The following is a 24,787-nucleotide window of genomic DNA, read 5'->3' as shown; positions in this document are numbered from 1 at the left end:
CCCTGGCATATTCTTTCTCATCCTTCTCTATGGCATCTGTCTCCTCTTCTCCTGTAGTTATCACTGCCTGGTTCCTTTCACTGGAAATTGTACCTCCTGTATCTGCAGGTAATTGCATCAGCGGATGGCCAGTGCTCTTCCTCAATGGTGGGTTGTCTGATTTATGGTGTGCCATATGGAGCCTTTGTTTTGTGATTGTTTACACCTGTCATTCAATACCTCCACTTATGAGATGGAAGAACATGTCTTGCATCTTTTATGGTATTGCAAATTGTCGGTATTGCATCTTGTACTATGCGCTTAACTTGTAAAGCATGTGTGGAGAGCAAATCAAATACTGCATTTTTTGCCCTTCACCGCAATACTTGCTTTGAAGGGCTACTGTACAAATCAAAGTAGTCAGCACAACTGTACACTTATAACAATCCAAATATATTAATTTCATTGTTGAGCATACTAGGACAGGTTTTGGCCATTTGCTGTGCTATATAAATTCATAATCTATAGAACACAATTTAACATACATTACTTATACTTCTAGCCACACAATCAGCCATTTTGTGCAGAGTTAAGAAAACAAGCTCCTAAAACTCTTTATACTGAATGTGCCATTCACATTATAACACAGTTATACATACTGTTTTGTGTTTTGCATATCTGAATGTTAGAAAAGTTGAATATCATTTCCTAGTTCCCTGAAGATATGAGTGGACATCTACAAATTCCATACTCCTTAAAATTAGCAGCAAATATTCAACTAAATATCCTGATAAAGAAAATGTGTGTGCATTACTACACAGTGCAAGTAAATGCCATTGCTTTTGTCTATGAGGTTGCAATCTCAACAATGTACACAAAAAGTAACTACCCTATACATTGTTCGCTACTTAAATATTCAAAACATATTAGGTACATATTGCACTTCCAGTTATTTCAATAAAACGAGTACAGTGTGTACGTAAAAGATGCACAGAATCCTTTTCTCATTGCAATGTGTGGAAGAAGCATTGTGCTTTAAAATGTTTTTGCTAAAGAGAAGCCCTTAGTTTAACACACATTATGGGGTGAAACTTTGCTAGTACCCAACCAGGTCACAGATCACATCTAATGAAACTATGGCAATAAAGTTCGCATATTTCGAAGTGCAATGAAATTGAATTAATTGTATATTATTTAAAAGAATGTGGTACACAAATAAATGCAATTTAGAAATGAATTAGTTGTAAAAAATTAACATAAATAGAATGGCTCATATGGCTTCTTGCATATCCTGGTTATTAATTAAGCATTTGTTTTGCAGCAATAACGGTATTCTTCAGAAGCATTGCAACAGTCATGGGTCCAACACCTCCTGGAACTGGAGTGATAAAACTTGCTTTTTTTCTCACTTCTAAAAAAAAAAGGAAAACGTGTTTGAACAATAAATATAAGTCACTTAAATACGAATAAGCTAAACATAGTTCACTTCTAAGAGGGACATATTTTACTTTTTTAACACTAAAATGACTATGCTGTATAGAGTACCAAGAGCTAATAACAGAGGGACTTCAACAAGACACTAAATTCTATTTAATCAATAATTATTGTATTATAGGATAGAGTGTGGGGTGCCCTTATGCAACCATGCCCAACACCTGTTACTTTTATCATTTGGGAAAGGTTACTGCAGAAATAAATTGCATGTATTTGCACCCGGGTAGCGCACTCAGCCAATCAGGTGACTGGAAACATGGGCTGAACTGTCAGTGCACCGCTTGCGTTTCATCAGCCACCTGATCCCTTTCCTTGGGCGCCACCATGCTTTTTTCCTCGCTGTCCGAAGCACCTTGCTGTTCTCTGTGCCTTCCTCTGCCCTAACACATCCCACACCCCTTCACCCCTCCCTTCTCCCCCCTACTTCCCAAACTACTTACCTGCTGGACTGGAGCTTTCTGCTCGAGCCACTGTGTTCCAAACCAATCCTCGCCGTCAGTGATGGAAATAGAAAATTGACTCAATCCCTTTTCTATTGACAATAGCAGCGGCCATTTTGTTTGAATTTTTTTCCATGGGTAATTGATCTACACACAGAGCCAGTGTCCCGTGATTTTTTAAAATATATTCGCACCCCGGAGAGACCACCGAGGTGCAAATAGCTATCACCCCCTTGTTGGGGGGTGTACCAGGGGCGGAAATGGATAGGCTCAGGCTGGCAGACCATTACCGGCCCGATACACAGTGATTGCTAGTATACCATACTGAGGGCCTCATCACGAGTTGGGCGGTAACGCCGGCGCTATTAGCCCTACCGCCAAACCCCCGGCGCTATTAGTGCCGGATCACGGGTTTGGCGGAACGGTTAGTGCCCATTCCCCATTGGGCCCATTCGGGAATTCCTCATTCCCCACTGGGCCCAATGGGGAAAATTCGCGCTATTACCGCAGGCGGATTTCCCGCCGGCGGTAAAAGCACCAACAATCGGCAAATTTGCTGCAGATTTCTCCCCAGCTCAGAGCTGGGGGGAAATCCGCAAAGGCCATGATCTGGCAGACCCTTAGATGCGGTGGTAATAGCGCAACTTCCGCATTTAAGTGTTACCGCAAGACTCGTGATGAGGCCCTGAATGTTTAGTTGAACACAAACACCATTTGGGAAATATTACAAAAAAGAAATATGCTAATAATGCTGCAGCTCATGCCACAAATTGCACCCAGTCGGGAAGCTTCAATATAAAAAATAATACTTCATAAATAACAACATGCTCACATATACATTGATGGGATCAAAAGTAACATGTAGTGATGGGGCGCAGACCTAAGTATTCTTCATGGTTATCGCTGTTCTGGCCAGCCTACGTGATCCCCAATCCAACTTATAAGTGCCCAAAGTGATGTACAGGGTTGTATCCATCCCAACAATTTGGAGCACCTGCAAGGGCGATTTTACCGAAGAAAAGGGCGATTTTGTCAAAGAAAGCAAAAGAACCATTGGGTTGCATTGGGGTTGGACTTGTTTTGGGATGGAACAAGTAAAAAAATATAAAACATTTTAAAGAAAAATCTGGCGTCTCCTGCCTAAATCAAGATGGTTGGCATGTATGGGGTTCCTTCCTTTGCTCATGATTTTGCAATCCGCAACCCCCCGGGTTAACCACATAGGGTATCCACCTGCACTTACAACTCTGTTGTACACCAAAAGCAATATGTTATTATGCGTTAATATGCATATATACTGTGCCAAATCAACACTGCAGTAGTTTAAGTGTGTCTTGGCTTGTTGGTTGCATGGCGTACCGTGCGCCGCCAGGGGTATCCAGACCATTGTCTGTTGGAGGAAAGAAAATGACCAAGAGGAAGATAATAGGAAGGGAAAGCAAGAAATAGCTGCTACAACCGCAAGGGGGGATAGATGTAGATTGGAAATCATGTTTTGTGGTAGCATGGGTGAATGCCAGTCCGGTTAATTGAACCATATTTCTGCAAAAGGGCAGAGGTGGATATGTCCAGACATTTTGTGATAATTGGGTTGTGTATCCAAGGCAGATTTGGAGAATTGCAAGTTAGTACATAATTTGACGTTGGATGCCTGAGGGGCATAAGTGTGCGCTCAGCAATCCTGGGCGTTTGGTGGCTTATTTGCCTGGGCATATCTCTAAGTTGTACCCTAGGTCAAACTCCAGAATTTTAACTCTGTGACTACCAAGCCTGAGCCAAGTGTAACAGAGGTTTATGTAAAGGGTGTAAAGTACACAATGGATTCTCACTGGATGAGGGACTGGACCAACCCGTGTTCTTACTAGTGACCGCCTCCATGAAATTAGCGCTGAATAAAAAAGGGGTAACCTGATAATAAATGATCATAAGTTCTAATCAACAGTGTTGATGGGATGGCTACTCTGCTACTCTTGTCAATGGGGATTTGGAGGATGGGAATAAGTGCACTGATGGATGGGGTACCTCTGTGTCAAACTGGTAATACCATGGGTAACAAAGAACCACTGCGAAATAACTGTAGTAAATGAAACACATTCACAATGATGCGAGGTAATGGGAGACCTGATGTAGAATCAAGAATGACTGCAGACGAAAGGCAATGATAACTGAGACCTTGGGTGCAAGGTAAATGCAAATAATGTAAAGCATGACAGAATAACATGCTAGGTAAATGCAAATGATATATAACAAGGCAGATTAATATGCACAGTAAATGAAAATGATATACACAATGCAGAATAATAGCAGCTTACTCTGATATGGGTGAGACGATAGGAAATAGCATGTATACCGTTCATTGGGGAAAACTTGAAAACCGGTTGAATATTACATAGGTGAAATAAATGGTGACAGTTCAAAATATGCAGGGCATATTCTGTTTACCAAGGCAAATTTAACAGTGTTAATTAAATACTGTACAGTTAACTTTAACTAGGATACTCAAACACCTTTCTTTGGTGAAATCTCACTCCACACACAAAATGCTTTTCTGAACAGCACACTCTATTGTTTCAAAATGGCCACAATTTGTCACTGTTAATTCTAAAATGGAATGCATATTTCACATGAGGAAAGCACAGCTGCAAAAAATGTATGTACCCAAGAGTAGCCATACTGGGGATCTGATTAACTCCAGAATATTTTAAAATGAGCAGGGAACAAGTGGATCCACTCCCAATAATCTATAATTTTTCACCTGCAACTTGGATATTGTTGCTCAGCACCTGGAGCTTATTTGTATTAACTTTACTTATTTACAGACATATAGAGCTTATCTGAACAGTACTTGAGGGGGTAATACTGACTGGGTCAAGGGCTATGTTACTGAGGGGAAAGTTCGCCCAGGGCTTATCTAAGAGGGCACAGGGCAGGTGGGAAATGAGCTCTCCTTTAGGTCCATCCTGCAGAGCAGGGAAGGAACTTACTTACTCCCGTGATTGGGAGACGCCCCCTCCCCCTTTAGACACTGCAGCCAGCAAGGTGAGGTGAAGGGCCGTGGTGGCAACCCTCTAGACCCTTACAGTTACTGGGCCTAGCGGGCTCAGTTTGAAAGAAGAGGCAGTAGTACTGGCAGTGCCTCAGATCTTCTCCTTCACTCGTCTTTGGTCTCTGGCTTTGGAGCCGTGACAGCTCCCTCACAGTCTGCGGTGGTCAGCTATTTAGCAGGGGACACAGCTTCCTTAGGTGAATCCCCACACAGCAATCACATATGGGTGTAGTATAGGACAGGAGACAGGGCAACGCATACAGCAACAAGGCTTCAGGGCTAGGCCTAGCTCAGCGCACAAATGGAAGAAGGAATACGCTCCCTGGATGATGGTCTGGAAAGCACAGGGCTAAGGAGCAACATTCTCATTTGCAAAAGGCAAGGCAGGTGTGCCAAACTAGGGCATGGCTCAGCTTTTCAACAAGGTAGTCCATATAGTTCAACACTATTTCTCATCATTCTACTAATATGAAAGCACAGTTATTACTGCCCAAATACATTTTTTGTTACCTATTGTTTGGGCAGACCTTGCCTGACTGCGAATTCATACTGTCTGTACGGGCATACCATGGTATGACGAGCCTATCAGTATCTGGCAGCCCACAGACGAATGGGTGGTAATAGCGCTACTGCCGCATTTAAGTGTTACCGCGAGACTCGTGATGAGGCCCTGAATGTTTAGTTGAACACAAACACCATTTGGGAAATATTACAAAAAAGAAATATGCTAATAATACTGCAGCTCATGCCACAAATTGCACCCAGTCCGGAAGCTTAAATATAAAAAATAATACTTCATAAATAACAACATGCTCACATGTACATTGATGGGATCAAAAGTAACATGTAGTGATAGGGCGCAGACCTAAGTATTCTTCATGGTTATCGCTGTTCTGGCCAGCCTACGTGATCCCCAATCCAACTTATAAGTGCCCAAAGTGATGTACAGGGTTGTATCCATCCCAACAATTTGGAGCACCTGCAAGTGCGATTTTACCGAAGAAAATGGCGATTTTGTCAAAGAAAGCAAAAGAACCATTGGGTTGCATTGGGGTTGGACTTGTTTTGGGATGGAACAAGTAAAAAAATATAAAACATTTTAAAGAAAAATCTGGCGTCTCCTGCCTAAATCAAGATGGTTGGTATGTATGGGGTTCCTTCCTTTGCTCATGATTTTGCAATCCGCAGCCCCCTCGGATTAACCACATAGGGTATCCACCTGCACCTACAACTATGTTGTACACCAAAAGCAATATGTTATTATGCGTTAATATGCATACATACTGTGTGAAAAATAGCGACAGTGTTTTCGATAGGTTCATTATTTTAATTAAATGCACTATCCAACACTTTCCCTAAATATTCTAGGACTGGAGTTAGTATATAAAATTAGACCAGTCCTAAAATATGTTGGGGAGGGTGTTTGGTGAAATTAAATAATAAAAATATTGCAAACACTGTTATTTTTTCATTCGTCATAAGCACATGGAACCCCCACAGACCACTGGCTCTGTGTTGCTGACGTACTGTTTTAGCACTTTTATTACGCAGGGTTCTAGACAAAAGTGGCATGGTCAAGAATAAATTGTGTATGAAAGCGAATGTTATTGGAAACAGAAGTTAAGGAATGGAGTGGTCAAACTAGTACAGTAAAATAGAAAAGAGCTTGCACATTGATGCACAAAAGTTAAGAGTTAGTTCCATTTAATATATCTTTTTAGACTTGTCAGAATCATTGGAATGCATAGTCATCTAAAGTGAGAAAATGTAGCTCAAGTCCTTTTTCTGTGTTCATTAGATTGTGTGAAATCCAGAGGTGGATGTGCGATAAACGCGTTAGGAAGGGAGAGCAGGCCCAGTAGTCATATCTTGCAGCAACTACTATAGGAATTTTCAAAGGGGGCGTGGCTAACTGGCCATGGAATAGGACGCGCTGCGTGAGGAGCTCCTGATGATCCGACTCTAATTTTGCCAAATTTACCTGCTGAAACTGCAACGAGCGCCTAGAACTTTGAGGATCAGGCGTTGGAAGCCGCACGCTAAGTGAAGTTCGCTGGAGAAGTTCATAGTCCCCGAGAATCGTGAGATATACATGGTTTTGTCGGTATGACTGTGTGGCCGCTTCGACACCAAGATGGCGGCTAACAAAGGAGAGGCCTCCGAGGAGAAACGAAACTGATTCCCCGGACCTGCGGGACACGGCTGCGGTAAATTGCCTGGAGAAGTAATACAATAGGGTGATATGGCGGAGTGGTCGAATTCATGAGAGTGCCCGGCCTGACATACGCGAATGGAGCCTCGGCGATGTGACCGCAGGAGGAGATGACATTGGATGCTTGGGTGATGAGGCCTACGGAAGTTGAATGGGGAGTGTGAGGCTATAGCCCATCCGTAAGACAATTCGAAGTGCCATCTCGAATATGCGTTAGGTGACCTGGAAGCCGGACCGTTGTCGGACCGAGGACAGTGCGACAGCAGCACTAAAGCGGAGGCGTACAGGAGCAGTGGGAAGCGTCATGTCGGCAAAAGGGTTGAGAGTCAAGACCAAGCAACCCACGATGGAGACTTTCACGAGAACGCAACGGACCCCCTCAACATCGGTACAGAGCACGTTCGAGACCCCTGCGGAGGACGCCCCCGAAGGGGATAAGCACCAGATCCTAGAGGCTATAACGGGGCTAAGTGCTAAATGGGATTTGGCAATGGCGGATCTACGCACAGCTCTGGAGAATAAGATCGATGCTGTGGGTACAGAACTCACCCTGCTACGTCAAGATGTTAGGGCACTTGCAGAAAGGACCAGCGGTCTGGAAAGTGGGGTGAAGATTAACACCGATGTTAGCACGAGCAATGCGAAGGAGATTCATGTCTTAAAAAAACAGGTCGCTACCTTGGAAAATCGTGTGGAAGAGGCGGAAGGAAGGGCGAGGAGAAACAACATTCGCGTGGTTGGCCTTCCGGAGGGAGAAGAAGGCCAAGATCCCACAAACTATGTTGAAAACATGATCCTACAAGGGATTGGAGCCGGTAATCTTTCACAGGGATTTACGGTGGAGAGGGCGCACCGCGCCCTGATGAGGAAACCCCGGCCGGGCGCCCCGCCAAGACCGATCATCGCGAGAATCCTGAATTACAGGGATAGAGAAAAGATCCTCGAATACTTTCGTAAGGGCGGCACGATAGAGAGAGCATCCACCAACATCACAGCATATCCGGACTACACGATACTGGTGCAGAGGCAGAGGTACAGTTACATAGCCGTCAAAAGGAGGCTGAGAGCAGCAGGAATCAAATATATGCTTCTGTATCCGGCACGATTGAAAGTGCTACATAAGAACAAAGCGCTATTTTTCGATACCCCTGAGGATGTTGTCACATGGCTGGACCTGCAGGGCTGCCCGGAACAAGAAGCAGATCGGGATCGGCAGGATCATACCGAATGAAGATTTAGTAAGGAGAAGGACCTGATTGTATTGAGAAGCTGTGACTAACTGAACTTTGTACACAATCTGAGCCTGGTGCTCGATTTGGACTAGAATATAGTGAGTGTAACTGTAATTGGTAACGGTTTGGCAATTGAATGCGTAATGTTTTTTGGAAGGAGCAACAGAACGCGGACGACCTACCCGAATAGACTATTAGTTTCAGCGGCCATTAGGGCGGCTTTATCCTACTGAGCCCTGAGTAGAAGCTTGCGCTAGGCAGGGCTAGATGTGTGGGGGCCTGAGATCCAGGAATGGAGCTGGGCAACGGTTGGGGAGGGTATTGTTGGGGGAGGGGTGGGTGGGTAGAAGGTTGGGGGATGGGGAGTTGAGTGTGTGTGTGGTTATGGGGAGTTTAAGTCTTGTTTCGAGCCTATTTGGAGGAATCAGTTTGTGGTACTTGCGGTGCATGAAGGGGCGTAATCAACGGAGGATCGGGAGGGTGCTTATTAACGACCTATGGGGGACCTCAGGATAATAACGTGGAACATCAGGGGCCTTAACAGCTACCTGAAAAGAAACAAAATCATGATGTATCTGAAAAGGCAGAATATAGACATCGCATTACTACAGGAAACGTACTTGACGCGGGAGAAGTTGGACCTAGTTAAGAGAAAGTGGAAAGGGACCATAGTGGGCTCGCCATTCTTTGCATATGCCCGGGGGGTGTTAATCTGGGTGGCACCGCATGTCCCGTTCAAATTGATACAAGAGGTGATTGAAACTGATGGAAGGATGGCTATACTGCGGGGGCTGGGGAGAGCAGAGAGGTATGCATAGTAAACACGTATGCCCCCAACCAAAACACAGCAGCATATTTCAGAGCCCTGTGTACCAATCTTAGTACGTGTATAGGGAGCGCGGTGATCTGGGGCGGGGACTTTAATTGTGTGTTGGATCCTGGGGTAGACAGGTCAGATGACAGGGTGGGTAAGCCTAGCCCAGCGGCGAGAGCGTTGCGGATGCTGCTAACTGATTTTGGTTTTACAGATGCGTGGAGGATGAAACATCCCACTGAGAGGCAATACTCACACTATTCAGCCCCGCACCACCTGCAAACTAGGCTCGATTACATCTTTGTCACAGCAGATGTGATGTCTGAGATTACTCAAATCGAAAACAAGGCCAGGGTCCTCTCGGATCATTCGCCACTGATCCTCGGATGGCAATATTGCCCCCCGAGGGCGAAGATCCCTACATGGCGCCTGCCAGCGGAGGCGCTCAAAGATCCAATCTTTGGAGAAGATATAAGAGAGGAGATTACTAACTTTTTTTGAGGAAAATACTGGAAGTGTTGACTCTGCAGGCACATTATGGGAAGCTTTTAAGGTGGTGATGCGGGGAGCGGCCATTGCTAAGTCAAAAGGGTTACAGGGTGGGGTCTTGGCTGACCTACAGAGGGCGGAAACTGAGCTAGAAACAACGTTGAAGAGCGATGACGTAGACACGGAGCTGGTGCTCCAACTACAGCAACAATGTGCAGGTCATTGGGAAAGACTCTGCAATCTCAATTATAAGAAATATGTTGAGAGGCAGCACGCGGGGGGAGACAAGACAGGCCGCCTTTTGGCCTGGCTATATAAAAGTGAGACCCCTAAGCCTCCGATTAGGACTATTATTAGGGAGGACGGAGATGAGGTGGCCACGCAAGAGGGGGTTAACAAAGAATTTGTGGAATATTACAGAGTGCTATATGGAGATGATGAGATAGGCGACCAGCGCAAGATAACCGAAACGTTAGAAGACATAGGGCTGCCCAAGATAAGCGACTAAGAGAGGGAGGAGTTAGATGAGCCAATCACGTTGGAGGAATTAGAAGAGGTAGTGAAGCAGTTGCCTACCTGTAAGGCCCCAGGGGCAGATGGGTTCCCGAGCGAATTTTATAAAGTATACAAAGAGGAAATCCTCCCCCCCAATGCTGGACATGCTGAATGAAGCGTTTGAGATAGGACGGTTGCCTGAGTCACTCAGAGAGGCGATCATAATATCGCTGCCCAAGCCCAATAAACCAGAGCATAGATGTGGTTCCTACAGGCCTCTGGCGATGCTAAATCAAGACAGGAAGATTCTCACGGCTGTCCTGGCAAATCGATTGCGGAAAGTGATTGGTAGACTCATACATCCTGATCAAACGGGTTATGTCCCGAGCAGGAACATAACACACAACCATAGGCGACTTCATCGGGTGGTCGAATGGGGTAATAAGAACGAGGGTGAGATGGCGATAGTGTCTCTAGATGCAGTCAAGGCTTTTGTTTCGGTCAAGTGGTCATGGCTGTTGGCTGCTTTGGAAGGGTATGGAATGGGGCCGTGCTATATCAGGTGGGCCAAGATGTTGTATAGTGAGCCGCTTGCCAGGGTCCGAACTGGAGCGGTGATATCCGAAAGATGGCAACTTGGCAGAGGCACCAGACAAGGATGCCCCTGGTCCCCGATGCTTTACATCTTGGCCCTGGAGCCTCTGGCAATATGCCTTAGGGCACAGTATGAGGCGATTGGCATTGAGGTGGGAGGGGAACAACACTTGATATCCTTGTACGCGGACGATTTGTTGCTGTACTTGCAATACCCAGAAGAAAATCTCTTATACATACTTGAAGTGATCGGTATGCAGGGTTGTCGGGCATCTCGGTGAACCCCCAAAAGTCTGTCATATTCCCATTAGGTAGCTATAAGGGGATCCCTGCAGAAGGACTACCGGTGCTACAGGTACCATGGGCAACAAGCTCTTTTCGCTATTTGGGCGTAGATATATATCACACGGCGCAAGATGAACACAGACACAATACGGAAGTAGCCGTCGAGAAAATTAGAAACAGTATGCAGTTCTGGGCAAGGTTGCCCTTGGCGATGATGGGGCGGGGGGCTATGCTCAAGATGGTAGTTCTGCCCAGGCTCCTGCATCACTTTAGTAATATCCCATGCATAATACCCAAGAAGTTTTTTAGTAAATTGAACAGCATGTGTAGGGATTTCTTGTGGCACGGTACCTGAAATAGAGTGGCGTTCTGGAAACTGCAGAACTTTTATGAAAAAGGAGGTATCAGACTGCCCCATTTTGAGGTTTATTATTTGACGGGACAGATACAATATGTGGCTAAGTGGCTTTCCGATGAAGTGACCCCTGAGCACAGGGTGCTTGGACAGGACTGTGCCCCGTTTTATTTGAAGGAAATGATCTGGCTGTCCGAAACTGAAATGAGGGGGCGTCCTGCGATGTTGAAGCTTGGATGGAGAATTTGGCGTAGGGCTTGTCGACTAATGGAAGTCCAATACCCGTGCCTCCCGCAGATACCGTTGGTTGCTTTGACAGGAGGGGATGGTCAGCTGAGGGCTATTGTTAGGACATACTGGGAATCGGTGGGGCTGGCAACGCTAGGCGATTTTTGGCAAGAGGGATCCATTAAGGAGTTTACAGAACTCAACGAAGAGGCGGGGCTACACACGGGTCAATATGTCACATACTTTAGATTGGTGCGGGTGATTAAGAACACTTGGCCAGAAACAGTTTTGATAGAAGAACCAGATGCAGTTTTGGAAGCAATGTATGATATGTCTGAAGGGGGTCATGAGATCTCGAGACTGTATGAGATGGTTATGGCTAAGGTGGGGAAAGATTTGACGCATCTGAGACTGGACTGGGAGATGGAAGTGGGGGCCCCGATGGAGGACGGGATGTGGGAGCGTGCCCTGGGTTACCACAAAAAAGTGTCTAGAAATGCCAGATTAAACAAATTCAGCTGTATGTAACGCATAGGGCATACATGACCCCCTTGAGGATATCTAAATTCCGAAACGCTGGAGTACAAGTGTGTCCTAAATGCAACCTGGAAAACGCTGACATGACACATATGTTTTGGTCGTGCCCGATTATTAGGTGCTACTGGGGTGAAGTGGCGCAGAAACTGGCCGATAAAGGGGTTACTCTTGTCACAGACACGGCTTGGGCCTGCTTACTGGGCGGGTTCCCTAGGCCACGGAAACTCAAACATATTGAGAAACTGAGAAATCTGGCGTTTGTGCTTGCAAAATGTTGGATCGCCATGGGGTGGAAGAAATGCCACAAACCTAAGGTGGATGTATGGTGGAAGGACTTACAGAAATGGGCGGAGGCTGAAACGGTGGCATGGCAAGATGCGAGTAGCCGGGCTGATGAGGGGGAGGTGGGCACCCTATTGGCCTGGAAAACGCTAATAACAGAATTGTTTGGAGTAATATTAAATCCAACGGACTCCGAAGAGAACTAAACCCGGCCGCATGTGCCAAACATTGAAAGAGATTGACAAATAGGCTCACGGGGGGAGGGAGGGATAATGGGAGCAGTGACTACGATAACTTGATGTGTAATTGAACTATTATGATTATGCTGCTTGTTTGGTTTTCATTGTTTTGTTTGCATAAAATCAATAAAAGAATAAAAAAAAAAAAAAAACTACTGTAGGTATTTTCACCTGGATTACGATTTATAAATTGAAGTTGCATGTTTAATAATATGATTTGCTTAGCTTTATAGAAGGCAGGCAGTGCTAATAGAGTGGTGTACATTGTGGATATCTATTTATGATACAGTTTGTGGTACTACTTGCCTTACCCAGAGACATAGCAATCACTGAAATTCAGGGTAAGGGGTGGCAAAGCACAGCCGGGGGTAGGCAACAATTGTATTGAGAAGGCATATAATAGGGTCCTTGAAGACCAGGAGTAGGAATTCCAAGGGCGAGACATGGTACCCTCCCTTTTCTAAAACTGACCTACTCTACCCTCCCTCAATCCTAATGAGGGTATTTCCACTCATGCCCTGTCTTTTCCCTGGAGATCCCACAAAGTTCTGAGACGAAGAAGAGGGACTGTACGTCAGGCATGTCCCACTGATTGGCTTAATTATGGTCATGCAAGTCAGGCAATGCAAACTCAGAACTTGCACCTGCAACCTGTTAGCCAAACAGAGGGGCATAAAAGGTGGAGCTGCCAGCAGCAGAGAGGCAGATGGGGGAATGAGAGAGCAATGGAGAAGCCACTGACCATGAGGGTTCTATGTTCATTCTTCGACAGTTTTATTTTTGGCACTTTTTGCAGAAAAACCTTTGCCAAAAAAAATCATCATTCTATTGGGGGGGGGGGTGTCCCGCAATACCCCCTGCCCTATTATTTATCCCTATACACAACCCCACCCTACCCCTTATATGCCCTGCCCCAGGCCCCATATATTTTTCAATGTTTTTTCAGCAAAACAATTTCGGCAAAAAGTGCTGCGAAAAAAATAAACGGGGGATGAATTAACGTCGTACCACCGTGAGAAGCTGGAGGAGAGTGAGAAGTGAAAACGCAGAGGAGCTGCAGATCAGGAGATGTGGCAAGGGAGCTGTGTCTCCAAGGAACTGGTACGGTAGCAGGAGGAAGGCCGTGGGAGGAGCCAGACTCTTCTATGCTGGCCAGCAGCGCTCGTTCTCCAGGACAGGTCCAGAAGTGTCTGAGGGGCAGGTGATGAGACCCTGACCTCATCCGAAATTAAGCTGGGGAGCGGAGGAACCGCTGAAGCCTGCAACGCAATCAGTGAGTTTCTGAAGGCAAGTGAAACCTGGTGCACAAACGCAGGTTATATTGTTTCTATGTGGAATGTGTCACGGAGAAAGCGATACCAGTAAAACCGAAGAGCTAGTAAAGGAAAAACAATGAGAATCCTTGCTACATTGTGTTGGGGCAGGCGTGTACCGCCGATCATGTCTTGAAAATTAATCCAATGAACTGTGAATGAAGAAACAATCGAGTGAAACTGTGTTTCAGAGTGGATGTGTGCAGCAACAGAAAACGAGGTCAGAAGTCTCTGCACAATACAAAATAACTAAGAAGTGTCTGGGCTATTGTTAAGTAATTGAAGTGTTGTATGAAAGCGATTGCTGTTGAAGAACGGCAGACTGGGGACAGCAAAGTAGGAACAAAACAAAGATAATTTCTCAGTCAGTAAGCCCCAAAGGAAGACCATATAAAGTTTGAAATAGCCAAAAAAGAAAAAGCAAGGTAGACGAAGTCGACTACAAGTAATTCTAGTACCTGGAGCAAGAATTACCTTGAAATTGGCAACATTGAATGAAAACACTTAACGTTGTCCTTATTGAATACTAAACCAAAAGAAACACGCAAAGTTGCCTTTCTTGAATAAGAGCATTGAATGAAGGAAGCAAAGTTGCATCTGTTGATTAACAAATTGAATGAATCAAACAAACAAAGGAGCATTTTTGGAATACCAAATTGAATGAAGAAAACGAAATTACATTTATTGAATAATGAACTGAATGAAACATACAAGGTTGCACTTTTTGAGTGTTGAATTGAATGAAATAAGCAAAACCTGCATTTTGTAAAACACTGAATTAAAGGGAAGAATAAATGTATTGAATAATGAACAAAATGTATAGTAAGTTTGCAGAGAGCCCTTTCATATGGTCTAATCCTGCTGATAGCAGTGAAATCACCTGTTTCCTCATCATTACCAGTTTGGTTGGGTAGTGTGCGGAGAATTATGAGTGCTTCAGCTCCTTTGCAATTTACTACTGTAGCATCTTTAAGATCGTCATTGGGCTTTGCTCCACCCATGGCTCACAAATACACTTGAAATGTATCCACCCATTGTTCCTAAGGTGTGGAGAGACTGCCAGGATTAGCGAGGTAAGGGCAAGGAGCAAGAGTGTTTTGCATTGTTTTCCCTTGTTATTATTTTTTTTGCTATGCTCTTCAGGTGTATTTTTTGTTTACTTTTGCATTATTCTGCAAGTAAAGTGTATCTTTTCATATTGCAACTCTTTTGTAGTTTAATGTGTGAAGCAAGTATGTTGCCACACGTTGTGAACGTTTTGAGGCTCTGTATATAGATAACACAGTCACTGAGCTCCGTATTGGACGTAGTTATGGTGATCAAGTAAACAAGATGGTCGCCATGCTTTGCGGAGCGTAGTGCACACATCTATATTTGTTTTGTTGTGGCATTGTTATGACAACCATTGTGATCCAAAATGGCTGTGTCATGTTGCATGATGTGTTTAGGTCCTTTCCTCTAAGGTTATTGGTGTGGGCGTTTTGCGCACGCCAGCTATTTAGAAAATGCTGCTTCGCTTCTTGGTGCGCAGTAAGTGCCCCCTTCCCTTTTCATCTTTTGTTACTTGCCTCCTGTGATCTGTCCTGTTTTCGGTACTGCTGGCACTGCTTGCTCACTGAGTTTTACTCACCGCTTCTCCATCTATTCTCTTCTTTGAATGTGTTGGCAGCTGTTGGGTCCCCAGAGGCTTTCAAACTGCATTTAAATAACTTTAAGTAACTTGTCACCACTTATTATGTTAAGTGCACACAAAACAGTATATTTGTAGGAATATACTTTTTTAAAGAGAGTCCCCAGGACAGAACGGTCTGTTGGTGGAGGCATCAATGCACAACTGACACCCGACGTCATTCTCGAACTACTCAGGGTTCGGGAAAGACACTGGAGTATACATCATAACAGAGTGACACCTATTTTTTGTTGGAGTCAACAGAAACGCAAAGGGAATGACACTTCATTATTACAGGGGGCAGCACAGAATCACAGAGAATGACAAGTGATTTTTGTCAGAGAGAACAAAAAACCGGAGAGATTGACATGTGATTTCTGCATGTGCAACACAATATTAGAAAGTGAAACATGATTTTTGTAAGCAGCCATATAGTTGATTGGGAAAAGGGGCCTCAAAGTAATTATGAAAACCAAGTTGAATGAAATACTCTGAGAGCAAAGTGGACGCCAAGGTTGAGAAAACACTTGTATGTTAAAGTTGTGGAGCTACAGTCTAGAAACTACTTGTTTGGCTGAATATTGATCTAAAGGGGCATGGGTGTTCTCGGTTGCGTGCCCTGTAATGGGTGGACTATGTGGTCTAAAACTGCGCCAAGACCAGAGAACCCCAACATGACAACAAGGAAGTTTACTGTTGCAAAAAAAGAAACCAACCATTGGTGTGTATCAGACTTGGGGAGGGTAACCCTAAGTTCTAAATCATTGTTGAAATATGAAAACAAAGCTCCAAGGGACTTCTTTTGTCATAACTTTCGATACTGATCTTGGGGAAAGGGCCCTGAGACATGTTGTCCTGAAATTGCTTATTGAACTTGGGGAAGGGCATTCTGACCTTTCAAAAAGTGTGGAACTGTATCACTTACTGAACATTGGAGAAGAGCATCCTGACCTTACAAAAGTGTGGAAATGTACTGCCTAAAGTCCGAAAGACGGTAAATGTAACATTGTAATAAAAGTATTGACATTTGGGGAAAAGATGCTGAAGAGTAAGCTTGAGCTGGAAATAGCCCAGAACTTTACTTTTGGAACACTGTTTAGTTTATGGTTGACATCCCAACACATTGGGCCTCATTACGACCTCAGCGGTAGCCACGCCGCTATTGGCACCATGGCTGCCGCCGAAATCGCGTCCGGGTTCCCAGAATGAGGAATTACCGGGCCATTCCGAGTTCGGAGGGCCCGGTAATTCCTCCTTCTAGGAACCCGGACCCGGACCTTCCCCATTCCCATTTCAGCTCCCATAGGGCTGAATGGGAATGGGCGAGGGAGCAAACAACGGGGCGATTACGAGCAGCCCCTTGTTTGCTCCCTCCTCCCCTCGCGGGACCCGGTCTGCAAGTCTGGTGAAACCAGACGTGCAGACCGGGTCCCGCGAGGGGAAACCAGACGTGCAGACCGGGTCCCGCGAGGGGACCTCGTAATCAGGCGGGACAGGGTTGACGGCGCCGGCACCTTTACTGGCGCCGTTAACCCCTGGGTTATAATGAGGCCCATTGTTTTGTATTAGTTGTGAGGGCAAGTATAGGTTTTGTACACAGAGAGACTTTTCAGTTGAACATATTGACACAGACATTCCTTAGTTTCTTTAGGTAGGGAAATTGCATCTTAACCTAGAGCAAGTTAGGCCTTATTCCATTCTGACCTTTTCATTAATAAAAGCTTTTGTTATACTTTGGGCCTCATTACGGGGCTGGCGATAGCCGTGCCTGTAGTACAGGCATGGCTGCCGCCGGTATTCATTTTTTTCCAGCGCCCAGAAAAGGGCAATTAGTGGGTCATTACCACCTTGCCGGACCCGGTAATTGCCCTTTTCTGGGCGCCGGAAAAAATGATTCCCCATTCCCATTTGAGCCCCATAGGGCTCAATGGGAATGGGGAGGTTGGTAGAACCGGTACTGTTAATAACAGTACCAGTGCTACCGTCATGTTCTGCTCGCGGGTGCCGGTCAGACCTGGTGGCTGCAAGGGCACCCGCAAGCATAACTCGTAGTATGGCGGTACGGTAGCAACAGTGCCGGTAGCGCTACCGGCACCGTTGTTGCCTTACCGCCATACTTATAATGAGACCCTTTGAATCTGTTGTCTGTGTCTCCTTCCATGTTGCCAATCTCACAGGTGTCATAAAGATATAGGCCCGTTCGCCACTTCCTTGGGTCCTCTACCCACACCATCTTGTGAGCCCAAAACCTTGGTGTCATCTTCAGCTCCGCTCTCTCCTTCTCCCCTCACTTCATGGACCTTCCAAGCAGGCCCACTTTCAGTTTCCCCTCCTTAGAGGCATTCTCCCCTTCCTCACCTTTTCCCAGAAACTCAATGTCTCTAGTGCTCTAGTCCTCTCTACTGTAAGAGCCTCTTTCTCAATCTGTCTCTTTCCTCCCATTGCACCCTTCACCAGGGCTCAAATCGAGGGTACACTCAGGGGGGGGGAGTCCACCCACCTTTTTCATAGGGTGGACTCGGTCCCCTCAGCTAAAATCAGAAACATTGTGGTTCAATCCCTGTGGTCTGCTTTAATGCATAGATTCAGAATGCCGTCAAGTTTGTAGGCTGGACACTTCACCACTGCACTATATAACCTGATGAAAAATAACAAACAACCAAAGGTGAAATGTCCCATTTCGGTACTGCAAGTCCCAGGGAAAACATTTGCATTGATTCTTGGAGTTTAAAACATGCACACCTTTTAACGTTTTCAAAAACACTATTAGAAGAAAATATATTCTCTTGGTTTTGTGTGTGTGTTGATTTTGTGAAAGGCAAATGGCATTTGTCCTGAGCAATTTGGGTAGTTATGCAAAGCCAATTTAATGAAATGTGCATATTTTACCTTGATATGCTAATTTCTGGCAACATGGCATCCCATTGCATTTGTTGATGAGTCCCCCACTTTAATTTTTAGGACTTGACCCCTGCCCTTCACCTAATCCAGAATAGGACTACAAGATTTATACTTTGCCTCAAGCCCAGGGACCTCTTCTCTCCAGCTCTAAAATCTCTTCACTGGCTCCCAGTTGTTGCGAGGATCAAATTCAAGACACTCTGCATCATCCACAGGGCTTTCAGGGACCTGGGACCCTGCCATATCCAACTTTCTCTCCCTAAATACCTCCCTGCTAGAGCTCTTCTGTCCTCTAGTTCCAACTCTCTGCTGATCAGACGTTTTCACAAGCAGGGAGTTGTGGGGGAGGGGTAGATCTCTCTCTTTGGCAGGTGCCTTTCCTCTGGAATGGCCTCCCTGACCCTCTGAGACTTGAGCTGTACCTCCTTAAGTCCTGGAAACTTCTGAAGACCCTGCTTTTCTCTACTGCCTTCCCTCTCTCCCTCCCTTGCTAACGTCCCCATCTGCTGCTGTGACTGACGGCCTGGTCCCTTATGAGTCTTCCAGGTTATGAGGCTCCATTGACCAGACTTTACCAGCACTCCCCTTTATCAGCACTTCCCCTCCGGTCCCCGCTCCCTGACTAGCCTGGATGGTTGGTCATTGCCTTCCTGAGTCGGTCCACCCCATCCTCGCACTTAGTCAGTGGTCCTCTCCCCTGGCACCCCCAGGCACTTACCCCCCTTGGCCTCACCTCACCTCTGGGCCTGCTTTCCCCCTCCACATTGTATGCAGTCCCCTATGCCTTTCCCCCCTTTTTAAATTTCTGGTTACTGCACTTGCACGATCCGAATGTCACAAGGCCTGGTAGGACCGTTATTGTTATTTATTGTTATTTATCTCCCCTGTTCCCCACTTCCCTTCTTGTCTTGTGGCACCTGGTTACACTATTTGCTGTATAGGTGCCTTATAAGTATTCAATAAATAAAATTAAAACAAATGTCCCGTATACCTCGTGTGGGTGTCTATATGTGCGAAATTATCAGCCCAGCCACATGCCTTCAATTTATGCACAAATACATTCTTCTGGAAAAAATGTAGAGACCAATCTGGTGTCCAGTTCAGTTGATTGAACAAATCCAAGTTCATCTGCACGCATAAGATCATTTTATTTTTCCCCTCTTTTCTTTGCATGGACAGAGCTATCAACTGCAACAAGGGACATCTGGGGTCTTTTAAAGACTTTATATACAATATTCCCCTCTTCCTAAGCACTTGGGAAGAGAGAGAGTTCAACCCAAGCTCCGGACATACTAATTCTATGGGCACTGATCTAGGTAGGCTTAATATGGACCTCCAGAACTTACCCTTCACAAATTTTAATCATTGTAGATTTGTTGTCGGGAGGGATTCTAGACCATAGACTATAGCGGGACAAAAGTTCTGTTCATACAAAAATCGAATCCCTGTATGACTGTAACCCGCTGTGCTATATACACTTTTTTTTATTAGAGCAGTCGGGAGGATAACCTTACGTCTCTTAGCAGCCCCAAGCACCTTATACTCATTGTCACTGAACTCCAGACCTAAATATCTTTATGATGTAACTAATTCAATAAGTCCTTCTTCAAGGATGAGGGGCGTTCTGCTGCAGGAACTACCACCATAGCACATAAACTTGCTTTTCCATATACTTATTTACAAACCCACACAGCACACTGACCATCCGACGCAGACCCACATATGTGTGATCGAAAAATACAATGCCTTCCGTGTAAGATAGCCAGTGCAATTGGACGCCCTTGACACAAGGTGGGAAGTTGGTAAATTTCTCAAGGTATCTGGGCAAGTCTGAGATATACAGGTTAAATAGTAGAGGGGCCATTCCACAGCCTGTTTGACCCCAAGGGCAGTTTCAATTGGGCATGTGCTCGTCCCTCCACCATCCAGCTGCATATGCACATATGTATGCTCGTGCAATTGTCTGACAGCCTCCAGGAGCCACAATGGTGTGCCAAAGCTGCTGAGTTTTTCCCAAAGCTTTGCCCTATTCACTGCATCAAATGCCATCCGTAAGTCGACAAAAAATGTCTACATGGGTGGAGCCCCCTTACTGGTGGTATTCCCAAATGTTGTGTCCAGTAAAAGTCAATTGTGTACTGTGGAGGATCCATTCCTGCATACGGTCTGAAAGGTGTCTAATAGTTGTAATGAGTCTATCCATTTCTGAAGGACTCGGAGGAGCAATGTGGCGACCATCTTGCCCGTTTCATCCAACATGTACAGGAGACAATAGTTGGAAGGTGAATTCTGAAATCCTTTAATGAAAACTGTGATTAAAATATATTGTTTCCATGACCATGGGATCTCACCCGAGCAACACACCTTGCAGAATAGAATAATATTTGTAAAATAGATGCCCCTTGTTGAGGGTTTCTTTTTAACACAACACTGGCAAGACCATTCAGATCAGTACTTTTGGTAATTTCAGATTATCTACTGCCATTTCGATATCAAACTCATCAAATTCTAGCTCAAAATTTAAATGTGGGCGTGGGGTAGTTTCGCCTGAGTTAATAGTTCCAATATTAAATGTGTTCTCAATACAGAACGTCCAAATAGACTGTTATTGGGTTAGCAGTCCAATACAATAGTTTGTCCATGTATGCTCCCAGAACTTCCCATTTACATTTCATATTTCCCCTCTTATCATATTCTGCCAGTGTGCGATATTCGTGGAGAATGTATGCCTTTTTAGTTAGTTTGTATTTTTTTTTGTGGCTTTTTTAAATTAATGTATCACATGCAGAAATGTGCTCTAATTCCTTATTTAATATTCTAATCTTTCGTCTCAGAGCATGTTCAGCCAATTGGATCTTTTTCTCAAACATCCCTTTTGAATCATTCCTGTTAGCTTGAAAAGCAAATTGTGGGTTTACCGTAGCAAATGACCTGGTAATTCATTCCTCTATTTAGTTGGCGGTCATGTTAAACATGTCCGTCAGCTCTGTGGTGACTAAGCCTGTGCCTCGGGCCGCCACACTCGCACGCATGCATGCACTCACACAAGGAGACACTGGCACACACGTCTGCTGCTCGTAAGGTCCCGGCGGCAACTGCCGCATGGACCGTCTTTATTCCTACAGCGCATGTGCGGCCGGGAACGAGGCTCTCGCATGCGTACATTCACTTTACAACGTAACATCCCCCTTTTTCTTTAAACAGAAACAACATCAACTTAACAACTTTGAACTGACCCAACGTGAGTCACTGATCAGGACAGATCATCGGCTCAGTCTCCCGAGTCTAGGACGTAGTCCTTAAAACGTACAGGTGGCTGGCGGCCTTGTTTTACCGGGTACCGGCTGCTACTCCCGGCGGTCGGCAGCGGTGTCACATCACAGGGCGGTATGTCTGCTGGCATGTCGGCTTTGGGGGTTTCCGTCCTTTCATCCGGTATGGGTGCCTCCTCCGACTCCCCTTCTCAGTAGCGTAGCTCTATCTTCTTGAAACAGGACTTGTTGCGAGTTCCGGTCCCTCTTTCGCTGGCTGCTGTTACCATTGTTCCTTTTACATGGGTGACTGTCCAGGGTTGCGGCTCATATGTGAGCGACAGTTTGCCCTCCGGTCGGCGATACCTGACGAGTACCGAATCTCCTACTGTTACCTCCCTTTCCCGTAGGCCTCTCCTCTCGCTCTCCTTCTTGTTCCGGGCAGCTCTCTCCTGCCGAATCTTGTCGTCGTCAATCACACCTGGCTCACGGCCCTCTATCGCGTCAGTCATCAGTCCACTACTTTCTCGTCCGTTATCTTCACGTCACATAAACCACCTAGTGTCAACCGGTGATTTAGCTCTCAGTACACAAAATACAAGAACAAGCATCCAAACGCACAGACATATGGGCCTTATCAAAAGTTGGATGGAGTGGGAAAAATGTGGTGGTAGCGCTATTACCACCGCATTACTGCTCTGCCTAATTATATGTTCGGAGGACAGTCCGCAGATTTACCCTCAGCTCAGAGCTGGAGGTAAATCTGCCGACTTTCCGCCCATTTTCAGCACAATTACTGCAGTGCTATTAGTGCTGCGGTAATTGCACCAAAAATGCCCCATTGGTTCCAATGCACCCAATATAAATGGGGATTTACTGCCCAACCACAACTCGGGATCCGGCGCTAGTAGTGCTGGACCGAGTTGCCGTAACGCTATTTGCATCAGGCTGTATCTGGGCAGATTTACCACCGGGATACGGCCAACTCGTGTTGAGGCCCTAGGTTACTAATGTTCCGTAGTTGTCCCAGCCAGTTTGTTTGATAATGTCATGTATATAACACATTTATACTCGCACACCACAAAATAACAGTCTTCTATAATGTATTGACCTGCATGAGGACAGGGTGGCGAAATTTACAGGACCTGCTCCTGCTGCAAAAAAGGCAGCCTACAAGACCAAAGTGGCACACAAGCTGGGTATGTCACCACGCTCGCTCCTAGGGTCTCCGATTTAAATCAGACTCGCGCGTACCATTGTATAGCGTCACACATTTGATTGATGATCTGACTACTGACTGCTGAAGTGGGAAAAGTGAACAAAAGGCTCCCACCAATCCCCTCTCAACCCTGGCCTAGAGGATCACGGCCCAGACACCCGCCACGAGAGGAGTTCGCCCATCTACCAGACGACCAAATACCCTGGTACAGGAACATACGGATGTGCCCACCCGCCTGCCCACCAGCCTGCCCTGCACATGCCGACACCTGCGGCATGGATGGACTCGACTGAACCATCCAGCACCAAATCAACACATCGTTAGAGATGCCATGACGACCTAGCCAACGGTCAGCACACCCATGCAAACATACACACCGGACACTCCCACACCAATCCACACGAAAAACATACTCAGTGCTATGACGTAGGCGACGGACACACCCACGGACGTGCATCTTTATTATTTTCCACATAGGCTTTCCAAAATGCAGAAACGCAAGACGCACAATGAACTCATCTAAAAAGGCTTGCTCACGCTTCTCCTAAGCCCACGTATCATAATGAGAAATATAACGAAGACACAATACTGGGGATAGAGCGATATGATACCATAACCTAAAGCGCTCTGTATCAAACGGTTCCACCTATGCACCAGGCCCAAGTAGGCCGCAAGCAAAAGCTTCCATGAACATTGAATGAGCAAGAGTTCGGTTGCTGACCATGCAGAATGAGCCCAGCGAAAGCAGACAGTCAAGGGCACAACGTTGCAAACTTTCATTCCGCAAGCCGACGCCAAGGTCACACCTGCAAGATAAGCCAGGCACACAGTGAGAAATGCAATATTAATTGTGCAGAATTCTGCCTCAACCACGGTCCCACCTCACGTGACCAAGCCGAACCTGGTAGGGTGCCAAGCCCAGGAGGAAGAAGGCGCCTGGATCCCCCGTCTCAAGACGCAGGCAGATACAATTAAGCGACTCAATGGACATCTGCAGCGGTGGGAGTAGTCGGCCTTCCTGCTTATGAATAAATCCTCACATTGTCTGCACATACCCATAGTGAAACATTGTTGCAAATGACAGGTGCACCGCGAGCTGGGAACAGCGATGGTCACAGACTGGGGGGCTCGCGGGTGGACCAATCAGAACATGGGGCCCTTATCACTGACGCCATTAACATTGACCAATCCTCAGGGGTCTCCATGTAACAATTTTTATGTATCAAACTGAAGGGACAACCCAAGTATACCACCTGACTGACCCTTAACCACTAACAACGTTCTCTATATGTATGCTATACTAACCCTACCACTCGGGGAACCAATCCAGAGTGGCGATAGGTTTTTTGCTAACTTTCTCAGGTGACGCAAGTAGCGCGTCATACTAAAGTAAAAAGGGCCTGCGAGCCCCACGATGTTGAGAGAGTGTCAGGACGGACGCGTACGATCCTTGACCCATCCCTGCCGTTTTGTTTAATAAACAGCAGAATCACCTTGCTTCTTGCGTGTGTCTCATACTCTATCTCTTTTGGGATATACGGGAGGAGTTGGGGCCGCCCTGCCCGGAGGTCCGCGGACGGCCCAGCCGACCCCGGGAGAATTTCCCCCCGACAAGTTGGAGGCACTGCTGAGATCTGTTTAAGGTCCGCTTTTATTTTATTTTTCCAAGTACTGCCGTTGCGAGGAGGCCCGGCGGCGCGGCCCCCTCTGCCG

General features: G+C 45.8%; 1 protein-coding gene across 1 annotated transcript in view; it reads right to left on the bottom strand.

Moving 5' to 3' along the window:
• Positions 1-412: 412 nt before the first annotated feature.
• The window catches only part of MTHFD2L (methylenetetrahydrofolate dehydrogenase (NADP+ dependent) 2 like), an 817,160-nt gene continuing 792,785 nt past the window's right edge, over positions 413-24,787 (bottom strand). Inside the window, exon 8 of the mRNA XM_069630620.1 lies at positions 413-1,390. Coding sequence (XP_069486721.1) covers positions 1,278-1,390 — 113 coding nt within the window. The 3' untranslated portion in view covers positions 413-1,277. The remainder of the gene's footprint in view (positions 1,391-24,787) is intronic.

This window comes from Ambystoma mexicanum, chromosome 6q (genome assembly GCF_040938575.1).
Source record: "Ambystoma mexicanum isolate Mex_15411 chromosome 6q, UKY_AmexF1_1, whole genome shotgun sequence".
Taxonomy (NCBI): Eukaryota; Metazoa; Chordata; class Amphibia; order Caudata; family Ambystomatidae; genus Ambystoma; species Ambystoma mexicanum.
This window is presented reverse-complemented; position numbering and strand designations above follow the sequence as displayed.